The sequence below is a fragment of the Typopeltis vanoorti genome, chromosome 8, assembly GCF_054136105.1.
Source record: "Typopeltis vanoorti isolate ZY-2024b chromosome 8, IOZ_Tvanoo_1.0, whole genome shotgun sequence".
Lineage (NCBI taxonomy): Eukaryota > Metazoa > Arthropoda > Arachnida > Uropygi > Thelyphonidae > Typopeltis > Typopeltis vanoorti.
The window spans coordinates 6,708,742-6,721,631 of NC_143556.1; the positions used below are offsets into that span (position 1 = coordinate 6,708,742).

Here is a 12,890-nt window from a genome sequence, read left to right on the forward strand (position 1 = left end):
AATAAGTCCTCTAGTGAGCTATTATTAAATTTAATAAATTCCTCACATTGGTTGAATTTTTCTGTAATTTGTACGCTATGTTTTTCAAAAAGTTCTCCAACAAAATTGATTAAACTGTCTTTTAGGTTTTGTAATCTATTTTCAAATAATGCATTCAAAGTTGGCTCACCTTGGTTTCCGTTGTTGCATTCTTTGTTTTTCATTTCCTCTGCTGTTGATTGCCGTGTTAGCTGTTTACCACCTGTGGTTGTTTTCTGCCTGCGGTTGAAGGCTACAGTCCTTTCTTTTCTCTACAATGTTGGCACTTCCACCCATCACGTTTGATTTTCGCTGCAAAGTGACCTCGAACAGTCCCGAACATAGAAAATGCATGTTTTTCTGGTAGATCCTCCATGTTATGTGGTTTCTCCCCCCTGTTAGGTCTTCCTGGCACTTCATATTTCTGGTTTAGACGATCTTACTGTGACTGCTAATATAATATACTTATAATTTACTTAATAAGTAAATTATAAGTATTCTAAGTGCGAAGTATACGTTGTTCTCCTCTCGCGTAGTTGACCAACGTATACTTCGTACTTAGAATACTTATAATTTACTTATTACTTAACAGGTACTTACAGTTTTTATGTCAGTATGCTTGGCTTGAAGAACGGAATTCACTGATACACTTTAAATTTTAATTCACAAGAAAAAATCTACTTTGCAACTTAAAATATGGGAGCATCGAAGTAGCGTGCTTGCTACCGCTTGCTGCTAAAGTGCCCTGCAAGCATATCTGAAGGAAGATATAGACAACATAGACATTTTAATACTGACTGAAATATCTACGACAAACGAAGAGACAACCATCTTCCAATAATAATAATAATAGTAATAATTTATTTAACAATTTGCTGTGTGTCAATCTATTAAAAGCCTTTGCAAAATCCAAGTACACCACTGTATATACATCTCTCCTGTCCAAGGTATTTGTCACCTTGTTATAGTACATAAGTAAGTTAGTAAAACATGATCTCCCTTAACAAACCCATGCTGATAACCACAGAGAATCCTGCGGTTATCAACTAAGCTACTTCTCACCAATCTCTCCAGTATGTTCACTACAACTCCAGATATACAGATTGGCCTATAATTTGAAGCCCTATTACCACCTTTATGCATTGGAACAATTTTACAATCCTTCCGCTCCCTTGGAACCTGTACAATTGTAAGACTCTTATTAAATAAGCATGCCAATGCTACTGCAAATTCCCTGGAACATTCTCTTAAGATATCGCCTTAGTGATATCAAGATTATTTATTTCCTCAAATACCACCTGCTCACTCACGATTAAGCCATCATGATTCCATCCTGATCAGGATGGAATCATGATGGCTTAAAACACCCTTATAAATGAATCACTGAATGTTTCAACAACTTTTACAACAGTTACCATTCTACCATTTTCATCCATTAACATCATCTTACCATGATCATTCTCCTTCCACTTGCCACATATTCAAAAAACTCTCTAGGGTTTTTCTTTGCCTAATTTGCAGTTTCCTCTTACTGCATTTTTGTTTGCCTTACATTTCTTTTGTTTTGTTTTCCTTCTGGCTTGTTCTTTATAATCTTGATGTAACTGATTATTACCATTATACTGTACTGCCTTCTTCTTCTTCCAGATTTCATGCATAAGCTCCTCATTCTTCCATTTTGCATCTACCTTATACAGCGTTTTGGCCTTCAGAATACATTTTCCCATTGATGTGCTGTTATGCATTTCTTTGTCACATCTCAAACAGCATTTATTTTCTTACCACTCAACTCCTCATTCCATGTTGTCTCCTAAGCTTTTCATAATCACTAGTCTTATAATTCCACATGTATCCTTTCCTAATAAAAGTCTGCATATGGCTAGCCACAACCCATGTGATCACTTCATGATCACTCTCACCAACTGGAGGAAAGGGTGAAATCCCACTCACAATTACATCCTCTGATGAAATGATTGGATCTAAAACTCACACTCTTCACATGCCATCCTTTACATTCCTGTAAAGAACTTGAGAAATTAATTTACCTTATTCCCAAATGCTATCTTTTCAATTCCAATCTCTACCTTATATGGACATAATTCCCCTGCTATCATCACTAGCATTTCCCTTCCCTTCTTGTCTTTTCTGAACGCACATAAAATACTGTATCCTTCCATTTCTATTCCTGTTAGTATATCATCTTCATTTAACCATGTTTCACTTATTCCAATGATTTTCGGACGAATAAATTGAATCAGTGAAACCATAGCTGGCCTGGTTGGCCACTCTCCAGCCAAAAGGCTGCGGGTTTGAATCCTGCTGTGGGCATGGATATTTGTGATTATCTGTGAAAATACTATTGGTGGTGGTGGTTGGCAGTAGATGGCATTGATGTAGATGATGATGGTAGTTGTAGTTCGCTGTAGTTGGTGGAGATGGAGAGTTGTAGAGTATGTGCCCTTCTTCGATAAGTCTTTGGATTCCTTGGCACTGTCATGTAATAATAATAATATTTCATCAGCCTTATTTTTAATAGTTCTGGCATTTGTAAACAAACATAGTAATACATTTTTAGGTCTATAACCAGTCCTATGCAAGCCACTTATTGGTTGTGATTTCTCCACCACACCTGCCCAATCACTTTTATCACCACCCATTACATATATCTGCTCAGTCTCAACTTCCCCACCCATATATATGCAATATACTCCATCTTCATACTGCAACTTTCATATGTCATGGTTTTGAATTATTTCCACAGTTATGTAATTGTTATTGTTGGGATTATGCCATGATTGCTTTTTTGTGCTTTGTAGATGTTGAAATCCAGAAAAATGTCATCAGTTTAATAAATTGTCAGGATTAATATCTTTTTTAATATTAAATAATTAGCTTCCAATTCTTTCTACACAATTAGAAAATGCTAGTTTCTAATTTCACTTTCTGTGGATATTACAATTCTGTATATACTTGATCAGTAAATCTGAGTTCTTATTGTCATTGTAGTAATCATAGTTGTTTGTCTTCCATAAAAATCAAATTATTTGAGTGCATTTTTTTTTTTTAGATGAAATATATTCACTGTTTTTATTTTAATTTTATGATTTTCTTTGACTTTGTGTATTATATTTTAATAATAATAAAAAAAATTGTCTTGTGTTTTCCAGCATGTCAACAATGACAATTATGGGCAGACTGCATCTTCAATAGGACCAAAACTTACAAGCCATTTAAAAGATATACTTAGAGATAAGATAAAACTCAATGAAGAACAAAAAAAACGAAATAACAGTATAATAGAAAAGTTTTTTGATGCACTAGTGGTAAAAATGAGGGGAATTGATCCACTATTTGACAGCTTGTTTGAAAGAATATATTACACAGGAAGTTATTATGAAGGATTACGAGTAAAAGAAGCATCAGAATTTGATGTTAACTTTGTTATTTCACTACCAAAGGATCTTTTAACAGATATGGAAGTAAGTTTTGCTTTGTCAAGTATATGTGTTTAATTATTTTAAAAAAAGTTCATTAGGCTTTCATATATATTTTGTTTATAGAAGTGTAAATGTTCTATATAAGCATACTGTTCATTATTTATAAATTTGTCTCCTGCTTTTATCTTTTGTTAGCAACTGTCGATGTGTAAACCAGTTAATTAATTACAATGTAATTTGATATTTGGAATCTTTTACTAAAATTATAATGAAAACTGGTGAGTCACGCTGATAAAGTTCATAATTTCATCATATAACTTATAGTTTTCATTATGAATTTTAGTAAAAAGAGCCCAAATATTGCAATGTTTAATATTAGTTATTTTTTACTCAGCACAAAAGAACTGTTATTAAACAATATGAAAAGCATCTATGTAGCACAGTTTGAAGAATGATGGAACAACGTACACTTCAATTGGAAAAGATGAGAGTTTAGTTCTCATCATAATGAGACAAATGTCTATCTGGACTTATAAAGACTTACGCACTTAAAGATGCATTAGCCAATCTTATACAAAGAGAATGGTGTTTTTTCTCCTGGAAACTCAGACTTTTCATCCCTACACAGGAAATTCCAGAGAACATACAATTAGCAGACAAACATATTATTAGTGAGCAGTAGTGTTTCTGAATGGTGGACTAAGTAGTATAGATGGTGGATTGTGTGTTGTATATTGTCCCCCTGCAATGAGCTCTTCAGGCTATATGGAGGCCTCATATAATAATAAAACTATTGGCCCATGCATCAGCAATGCATAGTAATTTCAATATGCTGCTTGTTAAAATCTTTGCTTACTTTCCCATTGAGCTTCAAAATTAGTGTACATAGCTAGAAAGGCAATTATTATTCTTTCTTACTTTCTCACTTTAACAGAAATTCAGATCAATGAATTAAAGAAAAAAATTCTCTCTTTACCAAAGAAAATAACTATATCCCAGGATTTGAAGCTCATAAAGTAAACTTGGAGAAGGTGCAGAGATGAATAACCAAAATGATATCTGGACTTTTATCAGGACATTGTACAAGATGTTGATTATGAGGATAAAGTGAAGGCATCCAGATTGTAGAGTTTGGTGAATAGAAGACAAAGGGAAGGGATATGATTGAGACATTTAAGCTGTTGAAGAGTTATTATTAAAATAATAATTCTTCAACAGTTATTATTAAAATGAGGAAATTTTTCATATTGTGGAATGAAGGGAAGGAACAAGGACATGGGATCATCCGCGAAAGTTACAAACGGGAGTGGTAGCATGGAGTGCATTGCCTGAAAGGGTGGTGAAAGTGCAAACAGTGGATTAGTTAAGTAGTGGTACAATAGAATTTGTATTTACTAGTCTTGATCTCTTATGATGAGTCTTATGATACCTTGGAGTTCAAGAAGATAATAATAATGTCATTATTATTGACCTGACTGTGATTGGCCAAGTGGTTAGTGTATCTGCTCTTCAGCCAAAAAGCTGCATGTTCAAATCCTGTCATGGGCGTGGATGTTTGTGATTGTCTGTGAAAATACTTGTGGTGGTGGGCAGTAGATGGTGTTCGTGTAGATGATGCAGTTTGCTGTAGATGGTGGATTGAGTGGTGGAGATGGAGAGTTGTAGAGCAGGTGCCCTCCCTCAATGAGTCTTTGTACTCCTTGGAGGTATCATGTAATAATAAATAATGTTCAAGTCAGGCATTACCAGATGTCAGGGGGGAAAAATTTCTTTTCTTGTAATGGTTAGAAACTTCATTCCAACAAATGTTCAACAAATGTGTGTCCCAGGGAGGATGATAGCACGGGTGGCCTCTTGTGGGAATGGATACTTGGGAGAAGGGAGATGATGTCAGGTAGCACTGAGCCCAGTGGAGTCTAGAAGGGATAATGCTGGGTATAGAAACAATGGCATTTATATGTTTTATACTAATGCCAGGAGTATCCAGAATAAGGGAGAGGAATTGGTGGCACAGATAGCATCAGCCTGGCCAAAAATTATTGGGATCACTGAGACGTGGTTGACAGAAGGGGATATAATAACAGGAATAGAAGTCGCTGGGTATAGCATTTTTCGTCAGGATAGGAGGGGAAAGCATGGTGGTGGGGTACTGCTTATGATAAGTGATGACCTATGTCCTCTAAGAGTGGAGGCTTTGGAAGGAAGTGAGACAAATGATTTTGAGAGCATATGGTGTGAGGTAGAGGTAGGCAAGACAGGATATTTAGTGGGGTGTTGCTACAGACCCAGGAGCACAGAGGATGGGGACCAGGAGATGTTTAGACAGCTAAGTTTGGCAAGTGTAACAATAATGATTGTTATGGGGGATTTTAACCACAGTAGTATAAATTGGAGAGAGGAAGATGCATGTAGCAATAGGGGAATGGAATTTCTAGAATCCTTGAGGGACAAATGTCTTAGGCAACATGTAACAGAGGGAACAAAAGGTTTAAGAGTTTTGGATTTGGTTTTAGCATCAGAAGAGTTGATAATAACTGAGATGACATCTCTCCCACCAGTTGGAGAGAGTGACCATATGGATTTGACTTGGAAAATGAATAGACATGCAGGAGTATCAAAGAGACGGGAACTTATATGGAATTATGAAGCAGGTGATTATAATAGTCTTAGACGTCAACTTCGGGAAGTTTCATGGAGGGAGGAATTGGAATGCCGGGATATCATTAGTGCATGGGAAATTGTGAAAGAATATTTGTTAGCAGCAATGGTAAGTTGTATACCACGAGTGAAGAAGAGGACACAATTTGGAGTAAAGTGGATGACAAACAATATTAAACAGGAATTGCATGCGAAAAAGAGGCTATGGAAGAGATATAAGGAGACAGGTGAAGAGAGGATGCATGAAGAATATAAGACACAGGCCAGAAGAGTGACTAGTGTGGTAAGGAAAGCGAAACTGGAATATGAGAGGAGATTGGCCCTAAGATCCAAAGATAATCCTAGGGAATTTTTTAGCTATGTGGCCAGTTGGAGGAGAAATGACTGTGGAAGAATGATATTGTGGGATAAAAATGGGAATAGAGTGACTGATGCAGAGGACATAGTGGAATTGTTCAGTGAACACTTTATTGGAGTTTTTCATCCTAGAGGAGTCAGTTTTAATGCTAGAGGGATAGGAAAGGTTCAAGGTTTAGAGGTACAGGAGGAGAGTGTGTTTCAGATACTGAGTACTCTGGATGTCAGTAAAGCTTTCGGACTGGATGGTATTTCACCACGAGTTTTGAGAGAATGTGCCAGGGAACTGACTGTGCCTTTAACCTGGCTTTTCAATGAAAGTCTGGCTTCGGCAAAGGTGCCCAGGGAATGGAATGAAGGTAAGATAGTGCCATTGCATAAGGATGGTAATAGACTGGAAGTGTCTAATTATAGGCCAGTCTGTGTGTCATCAGTAGTTGTTAAGATCTTGGAGAAAGTAGTGAGGGACCGCATACAACATTGGGCAGATGAGGGTAATGTTATCTGTGAGAGTCAACATGGATTTGTGAAAGGGCGCTCTTGTTTTAGCAATATGCTAGCCTTTTATAATAAAGTTACACGAACATTAGATGAGGGAAAGGCATATACTGCAATTTTCTTAGACTTAGCAAAGGCATTTGACAGGGTGCCACATGATAAGCTGATATTTAAGTTGCAGCACATGGGTCTGGATGGCAGATTGGTCAACTGGATTCAGGATTGGCTGTCTGATAGGTATCAGAGAGTTGTGTATGGTGGAGCAGTTTCAAGGAGGCAGAGGGTTACAAGCGGGGTCCCACAGGGCTCAGTACTAGGACCTATATTGTTTAACCTTTATATCAATGACATTGCCAGTGGATTGTAAAGGGATATTCAGTTGTTTGCAGATGATGCAAAGCTGGGAAGGATTATTAGTAATAGTGCAGATATCGTAGCCCTGCAAAAGGATTTGAATAAACTAGGTAGATGGGCAAATGAATGGGGGTCTCAGTTTAATGCAGCAAAATGTAAGGTCTTGAGATTTGGGAAACATTGATGGGATGCAGCATATTTTATGGGAGGAGTTATGCTGGAGGAAGTAGAGGAGACAAGAGATCTGGGGTTGATGGTTGATAGAAACCTGAAGTTTAGGGGACATATTGCGAAGGTGGTGAAGGTAACACAGAGGATTGCTGCAATTATGAGAAGGACACTGACCTGCAGAGATTAGAGGGTTATCATTCCATTGTATAAGTCTCTGATCAGACCACACATGGACTATTGTTCTCAGATTTAGTCTCCAGGATTTGAAGGGAATAAATTAACTGTGGAAAGGATACAAAGATGGATGACAAAGATGGTTTCAGGACTGTACAAGAATAGTTACGAGGATTGGCTGAGGGAATGTGGACTGCAGTGTTTGGTGGATAGAAGAAGGAGAGGTGATATGATTGAGACTGTTAAACTGTTGAGAGGTGGTTACAGGGTTGACACTGGGGAGTTCTTTCACTTGATTGAACAGTGGGAAGGAGTGATGACAAGAGGCCATCCCTGGAAGTTACAAAAGGAAACTGTGAGCAAGAGGGTGAGGAGTGGTTTCTTTGCATGGAGAGTGGTTGAGCCGTGGAATGCATTGCCAGATAGAGTGGTGAGGGCGAGAACGGTCAATGAGTTTAAGGAGTGGTATGATAGACTTTGTGTTTCTTAAGGGGGATCTCCCCTCGATGAGTCTTGACAGACTTTATGTTCTTAGGAAGGACCTCCCACGGCGAATATTTTTACTCCATGGAGGCCTGAATTATAATAATAATAATAATAAAATGCCTCATGGACCATTGAAGTTCTTAGTTGCATGTTTTTTTTTCTTTGATGTTCAATTTTCTCTCTCTCATCCCAGAATAAATAAATTTTATACCTTTCTACTTTGAAAGCAACAGAATGTAATCATCCTATTTTAGTTTATGTGGATTAGTCGAAGAATAAAATTTTTTTTCCTTTTTAAGAAAAAACTCTTCCAACTGATTTTCCATAAATGAATAAGAATACCATGAATATTTCTTGTATGTTTCATTCAACAGACAACATATTTCAAAGGTTAATAAAAAATGATTTTACTTTCCTGATTTAAATGTTAAGTCAATCTGATTTTATGTTATTTTATTTATATATTTTCGCTTATATGCTTTTTTTATTTCCTTGTTACTTTTATGGCAACATTCTTTCTCCATACAATGAGCTTTTAAAAAATATTTCTTTCTTAGTGATAACATCCTAAAGGAATGCAGTTGCCTTTAGCAACTACATTCCGTTTTAGATATTAATGGAATTTTAGGAATTAACGATGCTATTTCAGATGAACATTTCCCATGGAAATATTTATAGAATACACATATTGCAAAAACCAAACATCTATGCAAAAGTGGGATGAGCAAGTTGGTAAGAGATGGGTCACTAATAAGTTTAATTGCTAATTGATCATAGAGAAAGAGTTATACCCATACAAAGTAGAGATGCAAGACGGAAATAGTGCCATGGGTTTTGAGGCAGTCTGCTGTGAGATAGAGGAAAATGAAATACTTGGTCGGATGTTGTTATAGACCAGGGAATGTGGATGGTAGTGACTATGAAATGTATAATCAAATTAGCCAAGTATAAAAAAAAGTGATCATTATGGGTGGTTTTAATTATGGCAATATAAACTGGAATGATGAGATAGCAACTGGAAGTAAAGAAAATGAGTTTCTTGAGTTTTTGAGGGATAAGTACCTCAGACAGTATGTAACAGAGGGCACACGAGGATTGAAGGTCTTAGATTTGGTCATCTCATCAGAAGATGTAATTATAAATGTAGTGTCAAATCACTGACCAATTGGTGAGAGTGACCACGAGGTGATTTCCTTGGTGGTTGCCAGCAGTGTGAGGACCTTTGTAAGAAAAGAGTATATGTGGAACTACAAGGGGGTGATTATGAAGAGCTCAGGAGACAGCTTGCAGGTGTAGCATGTAATTGGAAGTTAGCTGGAAAAGAGATCAATGTAGCTAGAGGGATTTTAAAAAACTATCTAGTAGATTCAATGTAAGTGTATTCCAAGGGCGAGAAGGTTAATAAGGTAAGTGTGAGATGGATGAATAAAGAGATTAAGCATGCGATACAGAGAAAGAGGGCATTGTAGAGGGAGCATAAGAGAAGTGGAAATAACCAATTCCATGAGGATTACAAAGACCAGGCAAGGAGGGTGACTTGGTTGGTGAGGGTAGCTAAAGAGAGGTATGAACAGCAGTTAGCTAATCAAGCCAAAAAGAATCCTAAGGAGTTCTTTCGATATGTAGCCAGCAAAAGAAAGAATGATTATGGAAGGATGACATTGATTGGAGAAAATGGTATAAAGACAGCTATTGCAGAAGGTTTGGTGGAGATACTTAATGAGCAGTTTATAAAGGTCTTTCAATCTTGTGAATGTGACTTCATGGAGAGATTGAGAGCAATTGATGATGGGGAAGAGAGACTGACTGTAAGTGAACAAGAGGTGTATGGGGAGATGAGAAAACTAGATGTAAATAAGGCTGTGGGACTTGATAATATATCACCGCGTATTCTGAAGGAATGGGCCAGGGAGTTGATGCCAGCCTTGATATATTTTTTTAATATGAGTCTTGCACTCGGTCAAGTTCCTAAGGAGTGGAAGGAGGTGATAGAACTCAAGCATCAAACTGTAGGCCTATCTGCGTGTCAGGTGTTGTAGTTAAGGTGTTGGAGAAGCTTGTGATAACTAGGATCCAGAATTGCATTGACAACAATGGTATTATCTTTGATGGACAGGATGGATTTTCTAAAGGGAAGTCATGTTTTAGTAATCTACTTACTTATTACAATAAGGTGACTGCTTCCATGGACAGAGGAGAAGGATACACAGTAATATACTTAGATTTTGCACTGGCTTTTGATAGATTACCGCATGATAAGTTGATAGTCAAACTGGAGTGGATGGGGTTGGATATTAGATTGGTGCATTGGATTGGAGGCTGGCTATCTGATATGGGTCAATAAGTTGTGTATGGGGAAGCGATATCCAGGAAAAGGAAAGTTACTAGTGGTGTGCCTCAGGGTCTGTTTACGGCCATTGCTGTTTAATTTGTATATTAATGATATTGGTGAAGATTTGGATGGAGATATTCAGTTATTTGCAGATGATGCAAAGATGGAATGAACCATGAAGGGTAGAGAATATGTTGTGGCCTTACAAGAAGATTTGAATAAATTGAGTGATTGAGCATGGGAATGGAAATGCGAGTTCAATGTTGCAAAATGTAAGGTTTTAAAATTTGTAAAACAAAAATGGGATGCAGAATTTATGCTTGGTGAGGATGTATTGTCAGAGGTGGAGGAAATAAGAGATCTGGGGGTATTAGTGAATAAGGATCTGAAATTTAGGGGACACATAGCCAAAATTGTGAAGACAACACAAAGGCTTCTGGGAATGATGCAGAGGACACTGACTTGTAGAAGTAGGGAGATTCTTGTTCCATTATATAAGGTTTTGATTAGGCCACACATAGACTATTGTGCTAAGATTTGGTACCTGGTTTTCAGAAGGAATAAGAGATGTTGGAAGGTCCAGAGATGACACCCAAAGTAGTTTCTAACCTTTGGAATGTCAAGTATGAAGATCGAGAAGATGCAACTTGCAGAGTCTGGTGGACAGGAGGGGAGATGTGATAGGGACCTCCAAGTTATTAAGTGGTTGTTATAGGATCAATGCTGGAGAGGTTCTACAGAAAATAGTCGGAGATCAGGGGAGAACCAAAGGTCATCCCTCGAAGCTGTCTAAGGAGGGTGTGAGCAGGCGAGTGAGATGCAGGTTTTTTTCATGCAGGGTTGTGAAATTGGAATGCCTTGCCTGAGAGTGTGGTGTCTGCAGAGAATTTGAGTGTGTTTAAAGCATGGTATGATGAGCTGTGTATTTGCTAAAAGGACCTCCTAGATGACTCTTTGACTCCATGGGGTCTTGGGTAATAATAATAATAAATAATAATAATAATATTTTGATTTTCAGCTGTTTATTTGGCTTTATGTTTCCATGATTCAAAGAGAAGAATATTTGATGCATGCTCATAACAGTCTATTACAGTTTTGTATAGCATAAGTAAATTGTGGTATTCAGACAACTTTTTTTGCAGTTGTAAATTGTTTATCAATTTTTTTTTTGTTTTTGTTTTTATGTTGAGCTCTACATGAAAGGTTGGTTGATCAACTTATAGTACATTAATTACTATATATGGGCAGTGGGTTAGAAAAGGAGGAACTTGTTTACATTTCATTTAAAAGACTGTATATTGTATTCCTTGGGGAACGCATCGGGGGAAACTGTTCCACACTACAGCAGTAGTAGGGATGAAGGAGGAGGAGGAAAAGAAACTTGCTCTGTGGGTTTCAAGGTGCACTGTGAAGGGATGTTGAGCAGTAGCTGGATGTGTTCCAGTGAGCTTAGTATTTAGTTGGGGAATTAATGATTATATTTCAGATGAACATTTCCCATGGAAATATTTATAGAATACACATATTGCAGAAACTAAATGTCTGTGCAAAAGTGGGAGGAGCGAGTTGGCAAGAGATGGTCATTAATAAGTATAATTGCTTTCTCTGTATTGAGTTAAGCATTTTAAGGGAACTTTTAGGACTCCGCTCCAAATGTGAGTGCAATATTCAATAGTTGGATATATTTGAGATTTTTATTAGGTTAATAGCTGTTCAGAGGTGAAGTGACTTTTTGAGCAAAAGAGAAATCCTAGTTTTTTAGAAGCTGAGGATGCAATGGTTGTGATGTGTTTATGCCAGGAGAGGCTTGATGTTGGGGTAATTCCAAGAAGAGAAATCTCATCTTGGGTGGGAATTTGAGTGTTATCAAAAACAATGCTGGGGGAAAATGGTTCTTTTTTGTGAGAAATAAGACAGAACTGGGTTTTACTAGCACTGAAATTGATGAGGTTATCTGAGCCCCATTGGAGAATGGCTTGATATCAGAATTGAGAGCAGTAGTGGGTGATATTCTATAGGTTGAGGTGAGTTGTGTAGAGTAAGGTTTATCAAATGAAAGGTTGAAGTGCAACATGCTGTCATCTGTGAAACTGTGTATTGGGGTGGAGGTTAACTGAAGTATATCATTGATGTATAGCAGGAAAAGGATTGATAAGAGGACAGAATCTTGTGGAGCCCTGGCATTAGTTGAATGGTGAGAGGACAAGGAATCATTTATCATCACACATAGTGTGCATCCAGACCAAAAGCTGGCAATTCAACTATATAAGTCCTAAGACAGACCAAACAACAGTAATTTGCTTAGTAAGCCCTTGTGCCAGACCTAGTCAAAAGCTTTGGAGATATCAAGTGCAACCACTTGAGATTCACCAAACTTCTCCATGGCATTTGTCCAGAGATGGGTG

General features: G+C 37.3%; 1 protein-coding gene across 3 annotated transcripts in view; it reads left to right on the forward strand.

The window, feature by feature from the left end:
- The window catches only part of LOC150103703 (cyclic GMP-AMP synthase-like receptor), a 162,345-nt gene that overhangs the window by 30,454 nt on the left and 119,001 nt on the right, over window positions 1-12,890 (forward strand). For all 3 annotated transcript variants that reach the window (XM_090396503.1, XM_090396504.1, XM_090396505.1), the window contains exon 2: window positions 3,186-3,497. In XM_090396503.1, the coding sequence (XP_090252629.1) occupies window positions 3,186-3,497 (312 nt within the window). The remainder of the gene's footprint in view (window positions 1-3,185; window positions 3,498-12,890) is intronic.